The sequence below is a fragment of the Daphnia magna genome, linkage group LG8 (genome assembly GCF_020631705.1).
Source record: "Daphnia magna isolate NIES linkage group LG8, ASM2063170v1.1, whole genome shotgun sequence".
NCBI classification, from domain to species: Eukaryota; Metazoa; Arthropoda; class Branchiopoda; order Diplostraca; family Daphniidae; genus Daphnia; species Daphnia magna.
This window is the reverse complement of record NC_059189.1, coordinates 5654960-5682706: the sequence shown is the minus strand read 5'-3', so window position 1 is coordinate 5682706 and position 27747 is coordinate 5654960. Positions and strand designations below refer to the sequence as shown.

General features: G+C 39.7%; 3 protein-coding genes across 5 annotated transcripts; 2 read left to right on the top strand and 1 right to left on the bottom strand.

The window, feature by feature from the left end:
- Positions 1–884: 884 nt before the first annotated feature.
- LOC116928451 (zinc finger protein ubi-d4 B) lies at positions 885–4563 on the bottom strand. Of its 2 annotated transcripts, XM_032935536.2 has the most exons (10): positions 4405–4563; positions 4238–4347; positions 3759–4054; positions 3569–3700; positions 3419–3500; positions 3085–3306; positions 2211–2396; positions 1973–2143; positions 1780–1892; positions 885–1470 (listed from the first exon to the last, which is right to left on the bottom strand). In XM_032935536.2, exons 1-10 carry the CDS (start codon positions 4464–4466, stop codon positions 1342–1344), a joined length of 1503 nt encoding a protein of 500 aa, XP_032791427.2. In that variant the 5' UTR covers positions 4467–4563; the 3' UTR covers positions 885–1341. The 2 variants fall into 2 exon arrangements, with proteins under 2 accessions (XP_032791427.2, XP_045033736.1); XM_045177801.1 differs by lacking the exon at positions 3085–3306.
- A 2473-nt stretch (positions 4564–7036) lies between these two features.
- LOC116928450 lies at positions 7037–11398 on the top strand. 2 transcript variants are annotated; one of them, XM_032935535.2, is made up of 4 exons: positions 7037–7313; positions 9676–9813; positions 9982–10122; positions 10323–11398. In XM_032935535.2, exons 2-4 carry the CDS (start codon positions 9741–9743, stop codon positions 11141–11143), a joined length of 1035 nt encoding a protein of 344 aa, XP_032791426.2. In that variant the 5' UTR covers positions 7037–7313; positions 9676–9740; the 3' UTR covers positions 11144–11398. The 2 variants fall into 2 exon arrangements, with proteins under 2 accessions (XP_032791426.2, XP_032791425.2); XM_032935534.2 differs by having other exon boundaries at positions 7038–7321.
- Positions 11399–17459: 6061 nt separating this feature from the next.
- On the top strand, positions 17460–24866 carry LOC116928449 (lutropin-choriogonadotropic hormone receptor). The gene is made up of 16 exons (XM_045177800.1): positions 17460–17788; positions 18729–19062; positions 19563–19637; positions 19730–19804; positions 19941–20018; positions 20395–20469; positions 20682–20747; positions 20835–20903; positions 21031–21223; positions 22091–22183; positions 22262–22533; positions 22601–22857; positions 23046–23166; positions 23232–23339; positions 23436–23986; positions 24068–24866. The coding sequence occupies exons 2-15, from the start codon at positions 18737–18739 to the stop codon at positions 23890–23892; spliced, it is 2265 nt and encodes a 754-aa protein (XP_045033735.1). The 5' UTR covers positions 17460–17788; positions 18729–18736; the 3' UTR covers positions 23893–23986; positions 24068–24866.
- The last annotated feature ends 2881 nt before the right edge of the window (positions 24867–27747 follow it).

Here is a 27747-nt window from a genome sequence, read left to right as displayed (position 1 = left end):
ATCTCCCCTTGTAGGCAAGTAGTAGGTCAAAGAACCGTTAGTTTCATCCACACTCCCATCGCCTGGGACTCCGGCCAAGGTGGCGGTGGCCTTCATGGTGCCGTGTTCCGGTCAATCTATACATATGGTAAATGCCCCGAGCCAGTCGAGTCTTCGTCTGAAAAGGAGTATATAAAATGAATTTGCTCCATATAATGAATATTCTTGTTGTGTTTTATTACATACAACGAGATATTCCTTTTTAAAAAAATGTTTAGATTTCGCACGACCCAAGTGATATTAAAAGGTCATGTTCCCAAGGTTGAATAAACGTAGTCTTAACGTAGAATATACAACTAGATAAGAAACTTTAAAATCCTTAAGCCTTCTCCGTTGACAGCCGGCAAAGACGAAACGTTTTATGCAAATTTTCGCTGTATAACTATGTTACTTGAACTGCAATAAACGACTAATAAGAAAAAAATAGTTGCAGTCATTCTATAGAATTCCCATAAAATCTTAAAGTTTCAAATCTTTGTTGTGCAAATGTTTAAGGTGGTAATAGGCATAACTGGAAAATTTCCACGTAGTTCTTAATTTCCTGAATTGGTATAATTGTTTCACCATGTTTACTTTACGGAAGTGAAGGTTATAAAGGGTCGCTCACACAGAAATAAGTACTGCATGACCTTCGACGTCGTCAACATCCTTATGAGGAGTTAACGACGTAGACCGGAATATGTATATACTTTTTAAAAGAATACGTAGAACTCGGGTAAAATCAGGTACGATCATACGAACTACCAGGAATCCAGAACTGTTGACTCACGTTTATTTATTCGCGTCTGGGACAGCGACTACTTTGCCTAATTTAGGGTCTAAAACAAGCAGAAGAAAATGGATGCTTCAGAGCAAAAGGATGCCAATTTTATTTGCATTGAAAGTTGACGAGAAAAGTGACAACTCTCAAGAGACAAATGAGAAATAACGGAAAGTAATTCCATCAAAATCTTCTGGAATATCTCTAACATCATCTTTTCTATTGTATCCGATGCCACACAGGTAAAAAATATTCGCTTGACGATGTAACCGGAGGCTAAAAGGGGAAGATCAAATGAATGTGCAATCGTCTTGTTTTTCCTTTCCTGGATGGCAACAGAATTCAAGACGAGCACAAGAAGTAAGACGAGTGCCATTGTCCTGGTGAAAAACATGAAACGATACACTGTTTTAACGTTCAGAAAATTATATCCATTTCGGAGAAAGTCGCTGGAAACGGCAACGGATATTTTCGGGAAGGCCGATGGGGAAAACTGGGGGAAAGAACGGTTGCTTCACGAAGCGAGATGAAATGGGCTTTCTTTATTTGCGATGAAAGCTAACGAGACATAGATGGCAACTCCAGGATCCCTCTGGCGGCTCGGATAGTGGTGGTTTTAGACAATACATGTGGTAGCCACGGTCACAATCATCGCAGAACAGCAACTGTTCCTGTAAAAAAATAAAAAATAAAAAAAAATTATTTGAATATCGCTTATACATCCGGTACATGGTACTACGACTAACGGTTCACGACAACCTGGCAGGTTGTGTTATCACCTGGAAACCACGAGATACCACAATAACTTAATAAGACTTACACTCCTAATCTAAACCAATCTGCCTGTGGGCAATGACCCATACTGTGCTTCACAGCCATTTCAGTATACCGACATGTTTGACTTTCAAAACTAAGTTCTCAGGCACATGCTTCAACGTACAGAAAATTTCATGTTGATACTAATACAGGAAAAAACTCACGTCGTTGTCCGAATTCCCACATAGACTGCAGCATTTGCACTCGATACATTGCCAGCGGTACTGCTTGACCGAGATAATCATGTTGGCAGTAAACTGCAAGCATGATGGGTGTCCTAAAAACAGTACAATCGCCGAGGTCATCGACTTGATATTTGCAGAAAGTAACGATGAGGCAAAAAATAAAATAAAATACCAGAACGCCCACAGTCTGCGCAGGACACAAGCTCCTCTGGATGGCCTGATTTCTTGTTTTCCGTAGCATCTCCTAGACAAAAATCGCAATAAGGAGAGGGAGGAGCCCGAGCTTTCATTTCCATTTCACGTACAGCGGGTGCAGCAACGGGTCCCGTATAAACATTGCTTGCTACGCAATTTCAACAATAAAAACTGTTTTTGTTTGTTTTTAGAAAACGTGTCAACTTTTTCCTCACCTGTAGACGTTACTGGCGGTACAGCTATACCGGCTGCGATGCTTCCACTGATTGTATTGAACTGCGTGTTGAGCGGGGTTGGGGGGTGCGGCGGATTAATTCGTTTTGGCGTGTCAGATTGCATATTCGGAGCTAACGCCATTGGCGGTTGTTGCATAGGTCCGTGACGACTGCTGCGGCTACGTCCTTACAGAACAAAAATTGTAAGAACAACACAAATACAATTTTTTAATAAAACCCATTCAGAGATAGAAGTATAAAACTGCGATGCTGCATGGGAGCTAAAGTTGACCAGCTATTTAGTAAATAGAATATTACTTTTTTTGGTTCTGGGATACGAGAAGCAAGCTCAAAAGTAACAACGAGGAATATTCTGATTTAAAGGCTTGACAGGCATTAATAGCGAGTTTGAACAGAAATTAATTTATAGTAACAGGCTTTCAGGCATGATAATAAATGTATGAAACGGTCGGTGCGATACTGAGAGGCACTTCTCGGATACATTCATTTGGTAAACGCGACAATTGCTTCAAGTCAACCATGCTCTACATGTTATGGGATTCAAAACAAAACTCCTTTCATCGTTACGGACCATTTTGTCTCATTACACGACCAGCTATAAAACGGATGGCCCTCCCTTTTTACCATACACATAATCTTTACAGTCATTTTTTGTGGTTTTTTAATTTGATGAAGAAAATGAACTACTATTCAAGGCGTCCGGCAAATTAAATTTTAAAACAAAGAGAAAACAGTGGCGTCGAGCCACCTAGCGGTTACTTCTAAACACTGAGAACATTCAAAACTACCAAACGGAGATCAAACAAAAGAAAAAGACTGGAAAGAAAATGTCGGCGGTTTCTATCGGTCTAACCTGACGGGGTCTCAGCATGTGAGGACATCATGCTCTGTCCGTGCATCGGATTAAGTGGAGTGGAGGGACTGGAAACCATGCCAGCTCCCGCATTGTTGGATGCGGCCGTTGGAGTGGCCGGTCCCGAGTCCTCGTCATCACCGCCTCCATCAAGCAAATTCTTGTGCGAATGAGTGTAGTGATAGGTGAGACCGGGGCGAGTCTTGTATCGTGCACCACAAGCTTGACGATGGTGAAACATAAAGACAGAAAGCAGAAGGGGAAGTTAATATAGAGGGATCTATAAAATGGTCTACCAACTAAAAAAAAGGGTTGAGTTTGAAATGCAACTTACTTTCACACGAGTAAGGCTTTTCCGTGTCTGTTGCGTCATAATTCATTGGGATCTGCTTCTTTCTACCACGCGTGCTTGGCGTCTATATATGATGCAAGTCGATATTTAATACAAAACATGCCACGAAGATGTAAATCAAATTCATTTTACCTTTGCAGGTGTTTTCATCATAGCCTTCTTTTTTTTCTTTTTGTTGCTCTCCTCGTAGTCAAAGTCTGAATCTGCATCTGGTTCCTCAAAATCATCCTGCTCAGGCTGTAATTCATCAAAATACCAGCCCTCCTGCACAAAATGTTGAAATGCTAACTAGGAAAATTGATAAAAACAGAATTACAAATACCTTAGATGCTTCATCTTTATTTGAAAGCACTGCATGGGTAGTGCTATCCTTGCTGTCTTCATTGATTGGTTGAATAACTGTACTCATTAAAGGTTCCACAATAGCTGGTGCTTCTACTTCTGCCTCAGGAGGAGGAGCAATTTCTTTTTTCTTAGGAGACTGAGCATATGTCACCAAATATGAACGCCGTTTCTTACGCCAGCGTTTTGCAGGGTAAGTGTAGACTTGATCTGGAGTAAGTCCAGGCATGCGATGGCGAGGTTGCATCCATAAATGACAGTGGTTTTGGGCAACACCTAATCAAGTAAAATTTAACAATTATGTATATAGTTAATCTTATTCGTACATCCAGGGAAGATTTCACACAATTGTATACCATAGTTCATTTAATCCAAAATCATTAAAAAAATCATTTGCAAATACACATGTAAGCTGTAATGATTTACATAAAGAGTACTAGGGACAAGTTATCATGTTACCAGTCTGTGCATCTAGAAAGGGTAATCTCATTCTTTTTTCCAACGCCATCCGAGTATTGAAAGACGCTGAATTTTCCACAGCATCGCGATACGTTGAATCTTGAAGGAGACTAAAAAAAAAAAAATTACTTTAATGCTTCCAAATGAAGACCGTCAAAACGAATTACTGTTGCAATTTTTCCACAATAGGTCGGTTTACAACAATACCGGACGCCGCCATAACTCCCATCTCCCTATTTCTCGAAGAAATGGAATCGTTGAATGTTGCTGTTTGACAAGTGGAACAGCATTGCCAGAAAAGACTTTTGGGTCCTTCGATCCAGTATTCCATTCCAGTCGATCGCGTCCACCGTCCAAGTCCAGCAACCAGCCGTCCAGCGGCTGTACTAGATCGGTTGGACTCCTGCCAAATTAAACGATTCCGCAGCTATAAGTTTCGTTTAGTTAGTTATTGAATTATTATGCCAAAGCCCATCACCATCTATATGTTTTGGTTTAAAATAAGTATCGTTGACCAACTAAAACAATTTCGTTTTTTTACCCACTCCGTAATCCAGGTGGCACGATTAACAGTTGGTTTCCGTTCACTTTTTTTTAGGTAGAAAATTTTTCTGGCTGTTTAAGCCAATGGTAACGTACCAATATATCTCTGGTTCTTGTGCGAACTCTAAACCTGGGTACAAGAAAAAAAATTGCGACATACTGTATTGTATATCATTTTGTGTTGGAACTAGCCATTTGAATTGACGTTGAACTATTTGAGCTTGAGTGGAAATCCTATAAGACGGGAATGTGGGACCGGGAGCCCTAGATTCGTAGACAGTTTTATTGATGTCGCTGTAGACTTTTAATCGAAGAAAAAAATGTTTTGCTTCCGTTTACTGTTCCACGCTTTACGATGTTTACTTCTTTATTTTAGCCACAAATAGTAAGGTTTAACACCTTTGAAAATGAGATGTTATCATAAAAATTTAATTACATGTGAATAAAATCCTTTAGGCTATTCGTATTTAGGTGTCAATGTCGTCAGTTAGTTTTCAAAAGTGCGAAAAAGCCATGTTGTTTGTGAATCTTGACAAGAAAAATCATTATGTGAATTTTCCCATAATTAGGCAATCACTAGAAGCTAGAGATTTTCGTTTTTGTGTGAGAAACTTGGAACTGGCTTTGAACTGTGTTGGAGACAAACTTTCCGCAAACTTTTCAGCATGACATCCACGGTCTCAGTAGAGCACTTGAATTAAGCTAAACTTGGACATGACTGTAATTAACTAAAGTGCTTGGTTGTGTCTGTCAACAGCACTGAATCATTCTCAACACGTTCTCGTAAAATACTAAATTATAAAGCTTAGAATTTTCTGTTATGCCAGACAAATTTCAACTGTATATTGTTTACACAACCATCGGGAATATACTTCGAGACGTCTGAAAAATAGTCAAAGTGCGGCATTTTGGAACTTTTCAGACAACAGATTGCTCAGCGAACCATACCGCAAAAATTGAAACAAATTGTTAGCCCACCTGCCACGCACATCCATAATTCTGCAACGAAATAAATGTAATGGGTGAAAAGCACAGTTCTGTTACAAGAAAAACCAATTCAAGGGCACGTCTTTTTGCCTTTAAAACACTTTTTCCTTTTGATTCCTAGACTTTCAAGACGATTCACGGTGAAAGGGTTAGACTTTAGGTCGTTGAGTACACGTAATGTATCTGTGTAAAATACTGTGCGAACATGTGTGTTTGCTACACCATACTTTTGCATTCGCCATTATGAATGTAATTTTTGAAGGGGACCTAGTAGATTTAACGTATTCTCAAATAATTTCAAGAAATGCGGTAGGCTAAACACAATTTTTACTGCATAAGAGTGGAGTATGGGATACCCACAGCTTAATTGAATAAAAAAAAACACTAATTGATTAAACTACCTTTAACTATTTTTCCCTAAGCCATACGTTACAAGACCTACATTAGTGAGACTAACGAGCAAACGCTCACGTGCGCAAGAACTACTTCGCATTCTCATTCCGGTAGTCGAATAAGTGGGCTTTTATTATTATTTTCTTTTTTCCTTTTATTTTATTTTTTCTTATGTTTTCTCTTGATGTTGTTGATCTTCCGACGAGGAAAATCAGGATTTTCCCTAAACTAGATTTTGAGGATCAACTCGTTTTATTTCATATGCTCAGCAACTTGGACATCTAGGTGATAGAGACAGACGAAACCCTGTGCAAGGACCGATCAGTTCCCAGAGTATCGAGAAAAACAAGTAAAAGAAAAATAAAACCTGTAAAATTTCTTGAATACAATAATATACTGTATATTTTTTTATTACTATTTATTTTTATACTGTCGTTGTTGTTTTTCTTGTCAGCTAAGTATCGTTAGGTGTATACGGTATACCTGAAATACTGGCTATTCAGCTTTCGTGCACAGATGGCCTCTGATTTTTTTCTTTTTCTTCGTCTTCTAATAAACTTGCGCACAATCAGTGCGGTAACTCGGCGTCCATTATTTTCCGTTCTTTTTACTGCGTCTTTACTGACACGTACGAGATCTATGTTTTTGGTCGCTTCATTTTTCTTGAGCGTAAAGCCATTTATTTGAAAAAGTAGCAACAATTTGTTCAGCGATAGAAGTTCCACGTGAATGTGCGTCAATGAAAAAAAAATCACATTTGCTCCGAGCAAGCCTGAGGGAGTTTCGGGTGTATAGCAATGGGTGGTGCTGCAGGTATTTAGCTGGAGGCAGCAGGTAACAGCCTTCCATTGTCGACTGGGGAAAAAAAATGTACGCACATATATATTATAGGTCTTTTCCTTGCACTAACCCACAAGCGTATTACGCGTTCCAGTAAGCCCTGTGACAACCAACTGTTACGCACGTGTTTTTCAGTTCTCTGTAGTGCTTCAACTGTTCGTGACCAGCACCGACAAAAGACCGACTGCTCATTTGTTTTGGTGGCAAATAAAGTCGAGTTTTTCAGTTATTGTGTGTTTGATGTGTTTATCGGATTGAATCGACGAGTTTGTTTACACGCAAACAGCACGTCCGTCGCCTAGCATTGATGCAGGTGATGAGGTATTTATGCTACGCAGACATTTCATTATAATTGATTTATTCCTTCCGCGTTTGCCGTCTCCTTGTTAGACGCGATTGGGGTTGTCAGTGCGGGATTGCCTTATGGTTCATCGTAGTCCCACGTCCCCATTAAAATGTCTTTTTTTTTAAACTATAGTTCCTCTCGCTTTTCTCTATTCTGATGGAGCTAACTAGAACTTTGCACTCCCTTAGTCTATAACGACAAGTCAAAAGATCGCTTCGACAGATCGTGTAAAGGGAGGGCTTAATCAGTCACACCTTCTCCCATCCATTCGAACAGTAATGGCAGTGTGGAGGGAGTGTTACGGTGCGCGTTTTCGCACGACTGTGTGCCAGGATCAATGGGAACTCTCAGCTAATTTCTGTGTCGATGATAATATAGGAAAGTCATATAGGCGTTCAAGTTACGCTTCCTGTAGCCAGCTTGCATTAAACGTCTCCTCGGAGCAGCAATTCGTTCCAACATGTTTTGGTAACCAAGCAACGCGTCTTGCAACTGTGCATCCAAACTCGAACCAACGATGTCGGTGTTCTACACATCAATGATGTTTACCGAAGGACAAAAAAACAGCCCGTTTCAACGCATTTGTGGCGTTTAACAGATCCAGCGTGGGAACGAGGAAAAGATTCTATTTTCTGCAGCATCACTATAGCTGCAGTGTAGGGTGCTGTTGACGATACATTTTGAGGTGCACGCTTAACTAGCGAGCCGTAACAAGTAGTCCGTACAAAAAAAAAAAAGAAAGCTTCTAAAGATTTACCTTGTGTAAACAGCGCGATTACAAAGAGTACACGAAGCAGACGGCGTGTCATCTGTCTGCACTCTTCTTCTCTTTCTCCTTTCGTCTCATTTTCCAAAAAAATGTTTTCTCCTTGTTTCCCTCGTTTCTATCCTTCTGTTTGTTTTTTTCCTCTTTCTCTCTCTGGCACGATCAGACGGTCAGGCAGATCGTTTCCGCCTGACCAGATGCCACCAGTCGCGGTTTCCCATGTCCTAAATATATCGCCTTCCAAATTGCTGCACCAGTAGGCCAACGTGGCGCGCTAAATATTTGAGAAACAGTTTTCTTTTCTTTCTTTTTTTTTCAAGACTCTCAAGTCGCTAATAGTTATCAATGGTTTTATTTAGAAGAACATCATTGAAGGAAGAGAGAAAAGTTCATTAGTTTTTCCTCCACCCACGTAACTCACAGAATTAGTCTACAAGAGCAGCTGCTGCTGTCTCTTGCGCTCCGTTTTCCAATCATGTCCTTTTGTTCGTGATTAAAATACATGCTATTTTTTGTGATAAACAAACGTAAATATGGCTTCTGTTTTTTTTTTTTTTTTTAAAGAGGAAGACTTGATTGAATGGAACCAAGAGTCAATAGGGCAGAGGTTTATTGCGAGGTGTCGTGATTGTAGAAGTGAATGCGAAAAAAAAAAAAAAGGAAAGCTCTATATTGCGAGAAAGTAACATCGCAGCTCGGAGTTTACTTTTTCATATTCTTGTCTTTTATTTTGTTTAACGGCTGTACTATTGATTTGAACCCGTATGCACAATGACGCTGTTTGACTCGCCCTCTTGTATGTAGATTGTAGGCCACACGGTGTGAAAGTTCACCGTTGAAAGGCTATGGGGTAATCTTTCGGGAAATTCACTTGTACGGTATATACGCGATACTTTGACGTTTGGTACCAGTTTGATGAGTGCACATTAACGTTGCAAGGCACGCAGGGGCACTGTTGGATCGTGGGATACTGAACGATGTCTATTCATTTTCCAGCTTGTTTTTTTTTTTTCTTCTTCTATGTTAATATTTTCTACCGCCGGCTTTGCTTTTCCCTGGATTGGATATTGAAAAAAAAAAAAGATAGCCGTGTGCGCCTATTGTCTTGAGTTATTTACTGAAGGGCCTCATCCGCCAGGGGAAGGCACACATAAAACAATGTGTGAAAACAAGGGCGAAAATTCAAGAAAAATAAAATATTGCTATCCAACCGAAAAACAGCAATGATTGTAGCAATACTTTGTCAACATTTACAGCTTTAAAAGCCCAGTAAAATGATCCGGAAACCTAAAAAGCAGTGAAAGACAATCCGAGGGACCCAGATCTTACAAGTAATGTTTGTTTAACAGTGTAACACGAAACAGGGCAGGGACGAAGCTTTTTATTTTTTTTTTTTTTCAACTTGTTAATTGCCGGAAGTAATGCCGTTAGCAAAGGGCTGGAAAAAAAAAGGCGGGTGAAACGGAACACTAGTCTATGGCGCACGCCAAAACATTTCCGGCTAACAGTGGATATAACCCAAATGACTGCAAATATTGATGTCTGATGGTTTTACGTCTACAGGTGAACACGAGACAGCCCTGCGAAACGGATACTTAAAAAAAAAAAAAAGAAAAGAAAAACGCAAAATGAGCGACCCCATACCGTTGGCTGTCTGCTGGTTGCTCATGACCTGTTGGACTTGGACTTCTGCTAGTTTAGGTATAACATACGTTTTTGTCGCACTTATTTTATTATGCAGCACCGGTAAACACATAAGACACGCTATCGCTCAATCGTTGGACTATAATGACTTGTGTATATGTGCAAGCTATAATTGTTTACGAATACTATTTCCAAAATGTTTACATTTATTTTGTCTTGCCTAAGTGACGACACGTATCGTTGGAGGGGGACATCCTAGACAACAGCAAGATACAGTGCGCCGGATCGATCCAGTTACTGAACCAGGAGAATGGAAACCAATTGATTACGGCCATCCTATGCGCGACGACCCAACGCTTGTCTACGGTACTGCTTTTTGTGCATCTATTCATCAAACGTAAGAGCATTTGCATGTACGTGCCATTCCCAGAATTTCCGATGGCCAATAGTGATTTGCATTGGGGCACCAACCTGGTCGTAAATGTCAAATTTGTATAAAGTGCGATCGATTCGCATGTGTTTTGATTAGTTGAACGGGATTAAGAAATGTTTTGACCACCCCACAGTGCCACCGGTAGTGGACCCTGTGCACTACGGTATCCATTCGGCGGAGCCCCTGTGGCCAATACGAGGCTCTAAACTGCCGCAATTTCACCTTCCACCGGAAGCCATGCTGTCCACGGCTTCCACTGACCACCGCTGGAGGTCCCGGCAGGCCCCGAGGCCAAAAAAGACCAACCAAACATCAGGAAGGACGTCGTTTCAGCCGTCACAACAGAGGGTTGATCATCGGCCCATCCACCGGCTGCCGCAATACCATCGACATCCAGTCAAATCAACTGCGTGGCAAAGATACGATCATCCCACCATCCGACTTATTGGTAGATCGCCGGCCCTTGGCCCGTCTTTGCCAGTTGTGTTGCCCACTTTCAAACCGGGAATAGCAACGACAATCAAACCCGTCGTATTGCCGATGACAAGACCTGGAACGCCGCCGATGTTTACACCGGAGCAGCTGCGGAATCTCCAACGCGTTACTGGACGGCACAATTCGGACGCGACGACCCCTCATCGATTTTTCGTTAACAGTGCGAGAAGCTACAAGAACGACATTGAAAACAGCAATGGCAGCCCTGTAATTAATAACAGGAACAGTCATCATAATGGTAAAGTAGACAGCATTGACCGTTCGGACGATACAAACGAGCTATTTGTCAGTGATGTTTCGCACGAATCTATGGAAAATGAGAAGATAGATGTGAGCAAAGGGGACCGTCGTCAACGTAAAAGGGCAAGAAAACCGTTCGTTCCTTTTCAATTTGTCATCCAGTCGGGATATTCCAAAGTGCGGAAATACGGCAACGACATAAAGGAATTAATTCGCTGATCTTTGTTTTCTGTGCTCTATACCATCAGCCAGTCTACCAGTGTCCTCTCTTACTAATCCCGATTAACCGAAACTGCTGCAGTATTCAAGATAAAAAGATGATTTCATTGGAAAATACGGTATAGATTTATATTTATGTGTGTGTATTTATGTGTGTGCGTGGCAACTGATCGATGGTTGTAAATCGTTGGGGCATTGCCGTATGAAGGCCATCGAGTAACTGTCGATAGCAATCAATACATGAGCCCGGGCAGACATCGTTCTCCTTTCTTTTCCTATACAAGCTCAAATAAGTATATATTATTTTTTGTTATTGTTGAAGGCTATGTATTATTTATTGCTTCCGTTGTTATTCAAACTTGAAATGCGCAACTCATTCTAGTTCTTCCAGACATTCGCAAGACGTGAAACAAAGAGAAAACGAACACGTAATAACAGGTACTGGTTCTCGATTGCGCTCACCGTATTCATTTAGTTTCAATCGATTTTCCATTTTAGGCCAATAGAACGCATTGGTCCTCCCTTTTTTTTTTTTTTTTTAATTTTATAATTCATTTTAAAAGACTAGACATCGGTAAGAATTGCAATGGAATGGCAAACTAAATCTTTACCCCAAGAGCGCTTCCGGTTCTTTTTCCGGTAAATTTAGCGTTCGCGGTTGTCTATAGCTGTTACGCCCTTGCAAAACGCCCCAGCAGCAAATATATATGAGAATGTGGTTACATTATTTTTAGCAGCCGAAAACGTGGGCTTTACGTTAAGAATGTCATTGTTGGGTTACAAGTTCAAGGCATCTATTTTTCGTGCTATTTTCTGCGCATTGTTTTTTTTTTTTTTACTTTTTATTGTAAAGAATCAATAACTTGCAACCAGCATGATGTGTGGGCCGATTCCATTGCATTTTACAAACACAAGCATAAATCTTGGCACATGTTCATCGTTGGCTTAATCTAAACATGCCATTTGTTTTTGTTTTCTGTTTATTTATTAGTACACAATCGGCCTAAAATGAATCCGGTTTAAGGCGAACTGCCCAGTTTTTTTTTTTTTTTTTATTTATTTCCCTTTTGTTTTTAGTTCAAGCGTTACAGATGGTTTGCGCTCTGCCATTTCCATCCCAAAGGATTCTACAAATGCAATGAAATGACATTCTAAAAATGCTGTCTCGATGAAAATAGACCTGTCGTGTAGAACGTAGGTCTATATAAGTTATACGTTCAACCGACAGTTATTCTTGGCATTTGCTGACGGATGCTGAGCATTTTATCTCAATGTAAGAATTGTTTTTGTTTGTTTGTATTTTTCTTATTTACTTGTTATTTTTTGCTCCTCAAATTGGTGTCAATTTATAAGGACTAGAGTTTTATGCAAATTGGCAACACTCTACTCGATCTATTTGTTGAGAGGCCAATATTTCATGAAAACGGTACTTAAGTGAATGCAATAACAAGCTTGTTGAGGATAAAGCGACACAAAATATTCTTCGAACATTTACTTACAACCAATCCATTAGAGGCTCTTTCATCGTGCGAAACAACAAACTTAATCGGAAAACAGAGAGCAATGGCGCATACCATATTCGGTATCCAAGCAACCGACCCCAATATATCCAGTCACAACTCTTCAAACCATGTAACGTGAACGCGCAAAAAGGCGAGGGCATGGCATTTCTTTTATTGCAATACAATAAAACACGCAATTTTTTATTGCTTTTGTTCGCTCCCATTCATTTTGTCAGAAAGCGTAAAAGTTTTACTTGGCCAAGTTTTTTTTTTTTACTAAGCAATATGTACGTTCAGGAAGGCTCGAAAATCAATCCTAGACAAAGGGATACGTTCTTAGAAGTCTGTGTTATCGGTAAAATGATTGCGTGCTACTATAGCTATATATAACCGAAGGAACATGTTAGATTGCAATGAAAACAAAGAGAAAGTTTACATGTAGTGGTCACTTTTTGTTATGTTTTACTTCGCCGGATGGTCGAGAGAAGAAAGATCTTGTATAATGTCTCTGGAGATCATGGACCTACGTGTCTAGTAGCGTTTCTCGGTTAACGTTCACTGCTTCAACGGGATGAAAGTAGGCCATATAATCAACAATAAGCGACCACGGAGAAGACGCTCGCAGTGAGGATAAGTAGAGGAAAGCAGTACGTTTTTGAATGGTGTATACAGCGTATTCTCACGCCAACGTCAACGAAATTTGCGCAGCATTGTTATCTTGATTTATGTTTGAACGTATACGATAGCCTATATAATGAGGGAGATGTGTTTATTTTGGCACGATTGAATGTGCACATAGCGGGAGACTCGCGTCAGTTGTAATTTGTGTGCTATTCGATCCAGGAATTCCAGGGATTCCGTTCCGCAACGTCCGTATTTATGTTGCGATCGATGCGCCACTGTCGTCCCGCTACACGATCCTTTACACTTGACGGCGCCGTACGCGTTCCAGTGTTCTCCTTGTTTATCGATCCTGCTACTCTTATTTTCCTCATTTTCTCTGGCTACTCTGTTGGCTTCAACAGCAATAAAAAGAAAATGCATCTTGCCAATCAGGAAGTAAAATGGGAAAGCTGATATTTCGGTATCGATAACTAGACTAGACGAGTCTAACGGGACGTACATTAGTTCGTGAAAGTATGCTCGAATCGAACGAGTTTGGGGTTTCGTGACAACTTCGGAAAAACAATTGGGAGCTTCGGAGCAATAAATACGAGTTTGAAAGGAATATCCTCAAGCTATTCTTATATAGTTCGAGCAGATAAATGCTTCGGTTTTTTTAATGTCTATTCTCTTGCGTGATGGTTGGTAAATGTCGATCGAAAATCACAATAATGACTGGAAGATAAATATGAATCTGTTCCGCATGAAATATCGTTTGCGATATTGGTTCGACAGTATAAAGCCATTCAGACTATAGTCTCTGCTATATTGCGTCATACCCACAAAGTTACGACCGTGTACAGTGAGTGGTCGTATTCTTCAATATCAGGAAAAGTCCTATAGACACAGGCATAAAATATATATAGCTTAGGTTTGCACTATCAATCAACAATTTTATTCGCGATGAATCACTTGGGCTCCAATAGTAAAAGCAGGCTGAAGATGGGCTTCTGTCTTTGCAATTAGGACCCCACTCTATCCCGATTAGCTTGCCAAGTAACCTCGGCTACTTCCGCTCTTGAGCTTCGTGTTCATCCGGTAATCCCAGGAAATTGACTTTCATTGTTTTGTTTGCTTGAGCATTATCATAAAACTAGTGCATAACGTTTGCATTTTCCCGTCTGTGTTTATTTTCTCATTTTGATAATTATAAGCAATTTAAAAAATATATATGCACTTGAATGTATAAGCCAGTCTGAACTACTAAACTACAGATTACTTCAATTTTGTACTCTTTAAATTTCGATTTACGGTCGTACTTTAGCAGATGTTTTCCTAATGAGCACGGCTCACCTCCAGAATACAAAGACCACATCAAAACGTAAATTTTGGCTATATTTTTGACAGCGACCAAAAGAATGTCTTTATACAAAAAGAAAAAGTAGGAAATAAATAAATAAAAATAGAAGATACAAAAATAAAAGGGGACCCGCCAAGGTCCGCGGAGACAGTTCAGGGCATGCCATCATTGTCATGCATGAGCGTCTTTTGTCTGATGTTGGCCGTTAGCGTACGGCATGTCGCTCAGAACAAAGCGGTCGCTAGGTGACATCCGACGCATTCAAAGCAAAATCCAAGAAAGCATTGACTCTTTTGCGTGCCAATAAGGAAAAAAAGAGGGGGGAAGGGGGTATATATTGGCTGGTGACAATTGCTAGACTGGCCAGCGTCGATGTTGCCATCTTAACGATATCCAGCGTGAACGCGGTGTAACAAACTGACATTTACTCTCTAAGAAATATCTCGGGGTTTTTACCGAGAAATAACTCGGTAATCAACGTCGACTTTTTGTGGCATTTTTTACCGACAATTTAAATCGGGAAAACAGTGGTAATCCGAATACTATTGTCGATTTACCTTTATTTTCCAAAATTTGGGGGATTACCCCTTATTCTCAAGGTCCAGACGTCTGGTTTCCTTCTACCCCTACTGTTTCTTGTTTTTCAAGGTCTGTCTGTCTAAATGTGTGCAGACGTCCTTCATCATCATGCAGTACTTTGTAATATCATAAACGGTTAAGACATTATTTTAATTGTTATTGAATAACATTAACTTAAAAATTTTTATTTCTAAAATATTTCTAATAATTTTATTTAAAGCCAACTATTTAATTTTTTCGCGTGGTTTAAAACTATTATCTCTCTCCGACCTACTACTGTTCGTTTAGTCTGAGCTGGTGGTTTTGGGGGATTCGAACCATAGCACCAGTGGTCTGTTTCATGAAGTCTGATATTTTACCACTGTGCCATTGACTGTTATATGTGCATTATAGAATGCACTATATTGTGGACATGTGTGGGGTGATAGAAAATTTTCGGAAATTTTCATAGAATTGAAAATCTTATATGTTATGTATATGAATTAGCTTTTGGCCATTAACGCTCCATATAAATTGATTTTACGATTGTATTGTCGAAAAAGAATTGCAAATTAACAACTGCAATCATTCTCTTCATCTTGGGCCAAAATGGAAAAATGTGCCTCCCCGTTAAAAAATCCTTATTTGTTAGGTTAACCAATTCGCCAAACCTAAGGAAACTACAGTTTTTTTGTAATCCTTCATTCTTACAAAACAATACAAACAAAATGTCCCCCACCTAGGATAAAATCGTTGGTATTAGGCGGCCTCTGGATGTTTTGTTTTTTTTTTGTTACGTCCCACCCCTATATGTTTGTCTTCATCGGATACCGTGTTGATTGTCGGATATTTTTTTAGCCTTTAAAATCATATTGTGGGATTTTGGCGTAAATCAGTGAAAACCGCAGTATATCGGTAAAATGTCCGAATTATCTTTTTTATATTTTTAGTATTAACGGATGCATCGCTGATGAACTTTAGGAAGACAACGACCATAGTAAAACTGTGATTACTATGCAAATTTATACACACAGCGGGATTGGAAAATAGAGAATAACGTACTCGCAGTGGACCGCGTCCAACGTTCGACCAGTTCCTCTAACCCGGAACATCGTGACGGAAGGGGAAGTCGGCCTTTCTTTCTTTCTCGGAAGAAAATGGGGAAGATTGTCAAGGGCATTTCAGTAATACGCTGTATAACTGTAGGAATTGGGGAAAACGCTGCTGCCGAGCACTTGCCATATTATTGAGGATGTTAAATTTGTGTGGCGGAGTTGCAGGACTAGTCGATTAATAATATCTCTTAGTCCTTTTGTTGATGGCGAAAGTTTTATGCATTTTCTTACTTATCTTTTGTTCCTTCCCCTTTTTGTGTGTGGAAAAATATAGAGTGTTATTAACTTGAGTACGTGTAAAAGTACGCCCGAAGCACACTCCAACGGAAGGGTAATCAGTTTAGTGGTGGTACTCAGCATTTCGTTGAAAAGGGGATTTTGTTGGCAGTGTAAAATATGGTTCCCCTCTACGCGCCTGTCATAACTCGATATGTTTGAAAATCGAGTAATTATCTGAACTACTCTTTCAGTTAGTTATTTTACTAGGATAATGATTTCCCCACCGAGGATTGCTAGTGGATTTTTATTCATTTTTTTTTCAACTTCCTGAAAGTCAATTAGGCCAAGCAAGTTGCCATCATCATTTTTAAAGTGTACGGCGGTTTTTCTCTTCTGTGCAGGTCTACAGTGCAGTTCGTCTAAATTTGGAATCAGGCATTTATACACGGCTAAACTAATAATCAACCTCATAAATTCTCTTCTGTATTTATCTGAAAATGTTTTAGTTTAAAAGAAAGTCGTTTCCTCATATTCTTTGTGCACGGTCTGTCCATGTTAGGTATGCAGGTAGCCCAAAATTCAAACCGTCATTCATATCCACTTCAGTGCTCGTCTAAGAACGACAGAGTGACCAACACAATTTACATATCACTCTACGTATGCGCAAAATGTGTGATCACCAAAATATAAGCCTGACTCTTTAAGCAGTGTATTGATGTTTCACTTTCACGATCTAGTCCAGTAACCGCTATATGGTAGATGGCCAGAAGCTAAACGAGAGCCACGGTCACGTAGTGTCCGTTAAATTGGTCGATTATTATTCAAATTTTACACACACACACAAAATTGGTTGAGCATATGCGAATTTTACAGAGCATTCTTCCTGGACATGTCGGTAGGCTATACAGTTGTACGACTGCGTGTGGGTGCACGGGGGTAAAAGACCTAGCGTGTCCGCACGGCCAGCAGTAAGGCAGTGCCACTAGACTAGCAAACAGCCAGATGTGAGTGCGTATTAGTGCGTGGCGGTAGTACCAGTTTGTTCTGTCAGCTAATTGTGTTATTTCTAACAAAAAGAGTGACAGAGTGAAGAACTAGACGCGCACACAATTGTACATGGGAATTATTTACACTGCGTCACAATTTTATGTGACACGGCTGAGTGGAACGCAATCTATCCTAATTTCATTAGGTTAGCGTTTCGTTAACAAAGTTACACAGTGCGTTAAGTGAGATACTCAAGCAGAGTGATTTTGCCGTATTGCAATAGCACAAAAATTAAACCCTGGTAAGATGATTTTTGGAGGAGAACGGGCGAAATTGAGGACCACTGTTGTGACAAATCTTTGCGGTCAAGCGAAAGTTTTGTAATCAAACCTCTTCGCTCTCGTCCAAAGAAACCTGCGTGAGAAAATGAGAGAAGCCTAAAGCCTTTTATTTGTTATACATTTTGTTTTTTGTTGTTGAATTAAATGCATTTTATTACCGAGGGTTTCTGTGGGTCAACGCGTACAGCCAATCAAACAATTGATCCGATCAGCAAGGAACTATAGCAATCGAATGAGTGTACAAGACGCACTGGATAAAATATAGCCTATACGCTCTTTTCTCGATACTTGGAGATATACGTAGCTTTGTCTTTTGACTGTGTGCATTAGCGATTACACCCGCTCTTGAAATAACTAAGAGGAAATTGATCGAAAAAGACGCGGGCAGCATCCAGGATTACCTGGATAGTAACCGTACATCATTTTTGTCGTTGGCTTCCATTATTAGATTGTTGCTGCAGGTTGGGTTGTTAGGTTTTCCTTACATGTTACAGGTCCTGCTTCCTGCGGTACCCCTCCAAATGCCATTGAATCATACACCGGCATTCCCGACATTTGACAAGTCTAAACTTACCATAAAGAGCAAATAATTTTCAACGAACCCGCGATTTATTAAACGGAAATTGCGATGGAATCCGCATCGTAGCATCACCTGTTATTATTGATTTTTCACTGTTCACCACGAAATACTGATAGCATTGCCTATACGCGGCTTAAAAGCTTTGATAATGTCACAACTTTGGTTGAAGTTTGATGCTGCCTACCCCATCCAACATGTTTCTCCTTTGTAATGAGATTTGAACATTCCTGCGTCAGAAGGGGCGTGCCACTTATTTCACTCTATCATCAATTTACCGAATGCCTAAATTTCTTAATCAAATTGTCAATTTCATCGGGCAGATCTCCAAATGGCTGAGCAGCACGTTCTTCAGCATTTGCTGCTATTATTAGTCGCCGCTTTCATTGTACCCAGTGTCGACACAACAGACAACGAGAGCGTTTCAGAGTATCTCCGTACGACAGAACACTGGTCATCTGTGGAAGACAGGGTCGATGATAGAGAAGGAAACGTGCATTTCACATCGGGGAGGACCATACAAGAAGAAGATGCAATGGCTTGTCGTTGCTGGAGCGCGCCTACAGACGTTGCTTCATTCATAGAAACCGAATGCAAGTGTCACGGACAGCATATCTTGTCAGTTCCTTCAACACTACCTCCAGATCTTCACCGCCTGTAAGTTTATATGACACATATTTTCTTTTGATTTGCTGTTATTTACTGATTAGATATTTTGTAGGCTTGTCAATCAAAAGTTTACTATGCGTCTAGCTGTTTTTAAACCCTTGCGCACAATAGGGGCTTTTGTTCTTAAGTGATCTATATTTACAGGCTATATTGGAAAGTTTTTAGGCTTCACTTTTGTTACCTTTATGGCGTTAAATTATGTATTAAAAAGAGCAGCAACGTGGTGTATGGGAAAAGTAGGCGACACAAGAACAATCGATAGCCGAGATCATGACTGCTGTGTTGTTGAAAGACTTTCAACACACAAGTCGATTAAATTTACATGTTCAGTGTATGGTAGACTCTGTCCAACTTTGTTTCATAGGTATTAAAGCTTACTAGAAAGAACTTCAAAGTAGCTGTAAACAATAAAAGGGGGACATATAGTTTCTAAATAAAAGTGACTCGGCCTGCGGTGTCAAGATTACCTTTTGTTTCCATTTTTGCAGGACGTTCTATGACAGCGGATTGGAGGCGTTACGAAGTGGTGATCTTCAGAACTATGCTAACACGCTCATAGATTTGTAAATACAATTGAATGGCACTTTGCCTGTTTGTTTGCTTGTTTTTTTTATTGTGCTGCTTTTCTATTCGCCCTTTTTTTTTAAATTGAAAGTGTTGTAGATAAAGCTCATCAACTCATCAGCATCGAAGAGGGCGCCTTCTACGGACTTAATCGGCTTCAACGCATGTAAGAAAACTCGCGTTTTAACTGCCTCTCTGCTGTCATATAAATACCAACGCAAAAGAAATACGAAAGAAATAATAAATCGTTTAAACATAATAGAAACCTAATATTTAGCGTTTTCTAAATACATTCCATGCAGATATATTCGCCGCGCACCATTGCTGATAAGCTTACCCGGTGGTTTATTTCGCCTTTCGCTTCCAAGCCTACATATATTGTAAGTTTTAAACTTTCTAGGAGAATGAAATAACATTGGTTAAAATACGGAAAGATGCGTATACCTCACCATAGAGTAGCCTAGCCTACACAAAAGCTAAAAGATTAGCAAGTATCCGGCTGTGAGGGAAATCCATTAGAATTTAAACAATGAACTTATAAGGCACACTTTGCGGGAAATACTTGACGTTTATTTTTAAACGTAAAGCTAAAAGAGCTTCTAAAGTTATTGCAAGTGAAGGACGTGAGGACGTCAACTTCAATATATAGCGGCAAGCTAAAGAAGAGGCTTCTGCAAAGTGTTCGTTTTTAAAATCATAAACGCCCCTCTTTTTGAAATTGTGTGTGATGTTTATTTTGTTATTGGCTTTCAACAGATTAATAAAGCAAACGGGTCTGCGATATTTTCCTGATTTAAGTGGATTGGAGACGGTGAACATTTTGCATACAGTGTAAGCAATTGATTTTTATACTTTTTTAAAAACGTTTCATCCCATTGTAACAACAAAAACTTAGTTGAATCAGATTCGAGTAAAGATTTATGTCGTGTACCATCCAATGCTGAAATGTATTTCGTTTGCCGTTGTACGGTTGGCTCTATGTTACGTAAAGTCTGTCTCTTTTTTTTGAAACATTTAATCTTTCCATTTGACGTTTTACACAGGGATTTGGAAGAAAATCAGCTGGAAACAATACCCACCAACAGCGTTCGTCTTCGCGTCGACGATTTGTAAGATTTGCTAACGGAAGTTCTCTTACCTTGCGTTTCTTCTGTCGTTGCTTTAACTAACTCACTGTATTTCAATTGATCCAAAAGTGTAATCAGCTTTAACGCTCTGCAATCGATCGAGGCATTTGCTTTTAACGGTTCTCAAATAGCCACTTTGTAAGTTGTTTTTCGTAAATAGTCGTAACATTAATCTTTTTTCTGCGCAGTACTTAAGAACAACGTTCTTCTACTGCCGATGATGAACTTTCCTTCGTTGACATTTTTTTTTCCTTGCTTTTTAAAGGAGATTCAAAGGAAATTGGCAACTGGCAGACGTAAATCCGGATGCCTTCATGGGATTGGCAAGCCTTCGTCGATTAGACCTTTCACAAACTGCTCTCACTAATCTGCCCATTCGAGGCCTGTCTGAGTTAGAGACTCTAGAATTGATTGAAACGAAAACGCTTAAGGAAATACCATCTGTTTACAATTATCAGGTAATGTTCTGTACCCAATCTCCAATCAGAGTATGAATTCTACACGAGCCTTGATTCAGCAACAGCTTTGCAATACGTAAGGATTTGCATGTTTGTGAAAAGGATGTTACGAAGGATAAACATGGTATCGCCCCCACATCGGTTCACTGTGTTCTTGCGTGAATTTTTTGCTACCGATCGATATAAGCCGAGAACTCTTCATATATGAAGAGTTACTTACTTTTCACGATGTATGTATTTACATCACAAATGTAGTGATCCTTACAAAAACGACAGCAGCGTTTTCTGTTTACCAAGTCAATATCTTCTTTGCATGATCAAAGCAGACGTGTAGTTTGATGGTGATCAGCTTATTTTGAGTTATAAACTATCGTGTCGTGTGATCATAAAGTTTGGCGATAAAAAGAAAGACGGGATTTTCAGTTTTTTCTTATGTTTTACTTTGGGTTATTTGATGTTTATGTGGCGCCTCATTGAAATTCAAATGTTTACCCCACGAGTAAGAGAGAGAGAGAGGGGGGGAGAAATGAAAAATCAATACGTTGAAGCAAGATAGGTAAATGAGTTTTCTTCAGGGAGTTTTGAGAAGACAGTCTATAACACATTCAACTGTAATTCTGGCCTACCAATAAATTTCGGCTGATTTGCGGTATCACGAATCGATTCGCTCTACGATTTCTGTCATCCAAATTCAGTATAGCCTACCGTGTAGCAAAAACCAATTTCATCCTTCAGTTGAAATCATTTCCGCGTCACAATGCCTCCCTACGCATAGAAGAGCTATTAGGCGAATAGAGTGGAAAAGATTCGATTAATTCATTTTTTTTTTCTATCCCAATATTCATGTCTTCTACGTGAACGGAGCAGTCCCTGCAGGTTGCTCACTTAACTTATCCCTATCACTGCTGCGCTTTCGCTTTTCCAGCTACCCATGATCCTGAAGAACACGCCCGACATCAGGTTAGAGATTTAAATCACTTCATTTAGCCGTAGTCGTGACGCAACATAACATTTTATTTTCTTATCTTTATTGGGCAGCATTTTATAACTGAAATGCAAGCTAAATATTGTGATAAAATACCGAATAACGATAGCGCCTCGCTGCAATCGGGCGACGACAATGAGAAATTCGGTATTGATGTCAAGATGCTCAATCTACCGGATTACGAACACGATGAAGCGAACGAAGTCTTCCACGCTGATCCGTTTCAAACACCGGCGAATCGTGAACTATTTTATCACGCGTTCTGTGGCAACGTGACCTACGCCCATCGCGAAGTGCGTTGCACTCCACAACCCGATGCCTTTAAGTGAGTTTAAATCAACTGTAACTTTAAATGTGATCTTTAAAAAAGTTTGCTAATCTATTTGTAAAAGTCCTTGTGAAGATATCCTTGGTACCAATTGGCTAAGGGTAGCAGCCTGGCTGGTTTCCGTGGCGTCCGTAGTTGGAAATTTAGCAGTTGTGTTGGTGCTCGTTCAGTCAACACGCGGCTCCATGGCCGTCTCAAAGTTTCTAATGGTCAACTTGGCTATTGCCGATCTGTGCATGGGTTTCTACCTCTTCCTGATCGTTGGCATGGATGTTAATACAATCGGAGTTTACTTCAACTACGCCATAGACTGGCAAAACGGTGAGAATGAATCAATTGTTCAACTTCTTATTTACAAATTATATACTCAGTTGATGAAAATCTAGCTTAACAGTGCGTATAATGTAAGAGGACTCATTGTTAGTCTAAGTTTAATTTAAGGAAGATGAACTGAACTTCTGTATATGCTTTTAACACGTTAATGTCATCTCGTTGTTCAAAACACGTAGGAATCGGCTGTCAGATTGCTGGTTTCTTGACCGTTTTTGCCACCGAATTGTCGGTGTTCACACTTGTGGTAATCACCAGTGAGCGATGGTATACCATAACCTATGCCATCAATTTAACCAGGTAAGTAAACGTCTTCATTTTGCTTAGAAAACCTATAATGCGAAACAAATTATGATTTCGATTAGACGTTTGCGGTTATCAACCACTGCCAAGGTTGTCGCGTTGGGATGGCTCGGTTCTTTCGCAATGGCATCGTTACCTCTTGTCGGTGTGTCGAGTTATTCAACAACCAGGTACGAGGAAACACAAAACCATAATGAAATTATGTTGGCAAGGAAAAAGAACAAAACAAAAACATATAGTTATACTAACTGTGTATTTGCTTACAGTATTTGTTTGCCGCTAGAGAATCACAAATTGTCGGATACCATATACCTCCTTGTTTTGCTGATTTTGAACGGAATAGCCTTCATGTTTATCTGTTTGTGCTACAGTCACATGTACAGATCGATACGTGGGAATCAACAATCGTTAGCTTCACATTCTGATACGACCGTAGCCAAAAAAATGGCTTTGCTGGTGTTTACAAATTTTGCCTGTTGGACTCCGATTGCGTTTTTTGGACTGACAGCTGTCGCCGGCTATCCTCTCATCAGCGTTACCCATTCGAAAATTCTGCTCGTTTTCTTTTATCCGCTCAACGCCTGCACCAATCCTTACCTGTATGCTTTAGTTACACAACAGTATCGACGAGATTTGTTCCTCCTGCTCAGCCGCTATGGATTCTGTACTGAGCGGGCATCGCGTTATCGGGCTACCTTTTCATTCGGTCCGCAGCTTCAATAATCCCGTTAGAGCTGGATCGCAGTTCGAGTCCGTCATGCAAGGTGGCCAGATTGATTCACCTTTGTCTGCTACTGGTCAACAAGACAATCCCAATGTACGTAAATGATCTATAGGCTACTTGCCATTAGGTAAATCGCGGAATTGATTATAAAATATTTGGATTTTTGATTGCCAGACGATTCGAAAGAAATCTATTGTAAGCAATGGTTCTGCAAGACGGAAAATGACACCGCCGCTTTGTAAAAATAACAAAAGTGAATACGAAAATCGACAGGACACGGAAATGCTTCCGCTATCCATTCCAACTGTTATCCGTCATCAACAGATATACGAGGTTGCTAAAGAGGATGTTTTGTTAAAGCCTTCCAATCGATTAAGCCTCGTGCTAGAGGCAGTTGATGACGTCATTTATCAGACCTGTAATGAAGACATTTCGGTTAGTAAATATCAGGACAACGCTAGTCAAAGTTCTATAACAGTTCGGTCAACGACCGGAGGCGGATCAGTCGACTCTCCTCATCCGATAAAGCACTGCCAACTCCACTGCAATAAGGGTCTTGAGAAGGTAATAAAGGAGTAAGGGCTTTCAATATCTTTTTTTAGTTCAAAGCATGTCGACTAACTTGTGAAAAGTTATGTGAAAAATTCACTTTACCAAACACAAGCTCTTGAATTTTTGCAGTCCAACTTTCTTGATCGTGAACCAAAGTTTATATAGGCCTATATGTCTATAGTTTTACTCCGAATGTCAAAAGTCTTAAAATGCAAAGCAGCTGCCTATCGCTATTTTGGGCTTGCTGTTAATGCAAATGTAACTCGCGATACGAGGAGTTAATTTCTATTACGTTCCATAGTTGAATAAGAGCTTTTTATGGTGATGCTTTTTTAAAGGAGCCTACTTCATGTCCTTCCAACAACAACACGATATTTTCTGTATTTAAAACACAAAGCAATAAAATTTTATGAAGATTTCATTTCAGTTTTTTCTGTTTTGTGTTGGTCTAGAGATTTTAGGCGAACAGCGACAAATCCATTTGCATAGGAAATGTGAATTTCAATGGCCAAATGTATACAAAAATGTTGGTAATTGAGTGTCTATATGAATCATGCTTCGAGTGTAAAGGCTTCGGATGAAAAGGCTTCGGAGAATTCGTATGTAATAGAGGGGGGGGGGATATATACCACAGATCAATTCCTTTTGGAATTCTTTGTCGCTTAAAGAATGAGAATATATAGACGATACTGCGTCATACGGATCGACTTGTTTTTCCCCTTCCTGGAGCAAAAAATGTGAAATACTTTCCAAAACATATCTATTTTCTTCTATTAAAGTAATTGGATGCATAAGTTTTAATGATCGGCCAGCTTATGCGTAGAAAGAAAAGAAGCCGATCGAATTTATTAGTAGCATTGACTGATATTGAATTATTGATTAAACGTTGAGAGATGTGCGTGTATATGTGTGTATTTATGTGCATTGACAAATCATCCTTTTATAACAAACACAAATTTACGTTGACGAAAAAACGAGAGTTTTGGGTCGGGGTGGTCGGGCGAAAGAGTGATTTTCCGCCCGGTGGAAGCGCCTCTTGTGGGTGTGTTGTTTTGCTCCACGTAGAAACTCATTTAAACGCTAGATGGCTGTTCCCTCGGGCGGAAAATCACCCGTACGCCCCGACCCAAAACCCTCGTTTTTCGTATAGTAAACCCCGCAAGAGGGTACTCCTTTTCTGAGAGGAAAGATAGCCATAGTGGAGTAACCAGGGATCTATGACTCTGGTATAGATATTGAATAGATGAATTTCGGATACCATGACGTATTCGGGTGTGTACATGATCGGGCTTAAAATTTTAGGTAAATCTTGTCCCTGGATCTTGCTGCCACCTAGCGGACAGGTAACAATACTCTTGCTGTTTTTAAATGTTTCTTTTGCTAGATGGGGTGAAATAACTAAATTACATTTTCCCGTGCGATTTGAACACATCTTGTGACGTATATTATGGGCCTTTATACTACAATGACTACAATTAAAATATGAATAATAACGCAAGAATCAATAAAATCAGGAAACATTTAGAGGCCTGTCTAGGCAAACACCACTACATTTCGGCACAATGGAATGTCTAGCAATGAAAAGACGAACGGCATTCATTCTTCCACGTTTCTTGACGGATAAAGAGTAATGCACAGATCAAGAGTAATTAACACACATCTTACAGAATCTTTATGTACTGATAAAATGGCAAGAATGTTTCAAAGAATCTTCTCAGGAAGGTGAGCTGTTTATTTATTTATCAACATAAAGTGGTCAGCTATCCTCATAAACGGATGGGTTCACTGCAACTTCGTAACTAAATCAGCATTTGTAAACACTACGTTAGAGAAAAGAGGAGCAGCGAAGTTGTACGCGTAGCTATTGGAATTTTGAGCTTTAGCTCACTTTAATTATCCCCCTAGACCTACACTTTTAGCGTTTACAACGCCCTGTATACGCAGGGTTTTACCGTTTTCCTTAGGCGCTCTGATTCAAAGTGAAGTGTTCATTATTTTAGGATGAATAGAATGGCTTTGAATAACATTATACCGATGACAAACAAGGCAAAAAATCTTGTGAAACAAATAACACCTTGTTGTAGTTTTCGATATGTCACATGAACTTTTCTTTTTCATCTCTATACGCATTACCATAACGGAAACCACACAAAAATCGAACGATCTCGAAAACCTAAACCTAACAAAAACCTGAATAGCTAATGATTTCCTACTGTTGGTCAGCTTCGGCGTACCTTATTCGACCATCGTTATTCATGAGGATCACGAATTAAGACGTATTCCGTTAATTCTCGCACGTCATCTCGGCAAAACCAACCAAACATACACACACACGTGGCTGAATAAAAACAGTCTCTGTACAGACAGGGTTTCGTGACATTTCTCGTAAAGAAAACCCCAATTGTTACGTTCTTATCTAATAAGGTTTCCGATACTTAAATTATGCACATCTCTAATCCCGACTACAGACTGAAAATATGCTGCTAATATCAAATGATTTTAAGACCATTTTTTCTGTGTGAATAGTATTATAACTAACGCAGATTTATGTTACGCAATACGATATGTTCATATGCGTACCGTATTTGTATACCTATGGCTTTGATTGTCCCATTTGCTTTTCTATACTATAGACTAGAAATATTGACGTGAATAGCGGTCAGAAGAGATTTTTGAGAGCATCACTTCCGTCCACTTTATAGTTTAAAAACCGCTATGTGGACTATGCTCTGGTTCGCTGCGATTTTCAACGCTTAGAATTTTGCGACTGTAACAGCTGGTCGCTAAACAATTATATATCAAAGTTTTAGGCACTGCACTTGTCCTGCATTATATCCGTCACTATAATGGTCTCACTGCATGTTTGCTCATTTTCTAAAGGAAAAAAAAAGTCAACCGTTTTTAGAAAGTAGAAAGTTGATTGTGCCATCGTTGGCGTATAACAGTCGGACTACTCTACAATACCTGGTTGGCATCTCAATAAAACAAAATGAAAATAAAACAAAACAAACGTTATGCATTTAAACTATATAGACTGTTGTATAGCTTGAAAAGCTTCTCTTTGGCATTCTGAACAAAAATGCCAGATGGTTATGAACATCACCTTCCTTATGTCCATGCCATTCTTTTTACGCTGTGTAAAAAGCTCCCCGAAAGTGCTGTGATGATGATCGCTGCAATTCTAGTCCAGTATTTTATTCATTTTTTTTCTCTCTCTCTCTCTCTCTCTTCTATAAACTGCCTTAATTTAGTCTATTGCTATGAAAGGCTCTTGCCTGGCCAGCGGATGAAGAACACCCACC

What these genes read in the sequence shown, in the direction of transcription:
- LOC116928449 (XM_045177800.1), top strand. Translation starts at nt 18,737, where the DNA reads ATGGCTGAGCAGCACGTTCTTCAGCATTTGCTGCTATTATTAGTCGCC. An exon ending in CCTCCAGATCTTCACCGCCT is followed by an intron (nt 19,063 to 19,562) that starts GTAAGTTTATAT and finishes CCATTTTTGCAG; the next exon opens with GACGTTCTATGACAGCGGAT. An exon ending in TATGCCATCAATTTAACCAG is followed by an intron (nt 23,167 to 23,231) that starts GTAAGTAAACGT and finishes GATTTCGATTAG; the next exon opens with ACGTTTGCGGTTATCAACCA.
- LOC116928450 (XM_032935535.2), top strand. Translation starts at nt 9,741, where the DNA reads ATGAGCGACCCCATACCGTTGGCTGTCTGCTGGTTGCTCATGACCTGT. An exon ending in TTGGACTTCTGCTAGTTTAG is followed by an intron (nt 9,814 to 9,981) that starts GTATAACATACG and finishes GTCTTGCCTAAG; the next exon opens with TGACGACACGTATCGTTGGA. An exon ending in CGACCCAACGCTTGTCTACG is followed by an intron (nt 10,123 to 10,322) that starts GTACTGCTTTTT and finishes ACCACCCCACAG; the next exon opens with TGCCACCGGTAGTGGACCCT.
- LOC116928451 (XM_032935536.2), bottom strand. Translation starts at nt 4,466, where the DNA reads ATGGGAGTTATGGCGGCGTCCGGTATTGTTGTAAACCGACCTATTGTG. An exon ending in CTTTCTAGATGCACAGACTG is followed by an intron (nt 4,055 to 4,237) that starts GTAACATGATAA and finishes TTACTTGATTAG; the next exon opens with GTGTTGCCCAAAACCACTGT. An exon ending in GTGGGAATTCGGACAACGAC is followed by an intron (nt 1,471 to 1,779) that starts GTGAGTTTTTTC and finishes ATTTTTTTACAG; the next exon opens with GAACAGTTGCTGTTCTGCGA.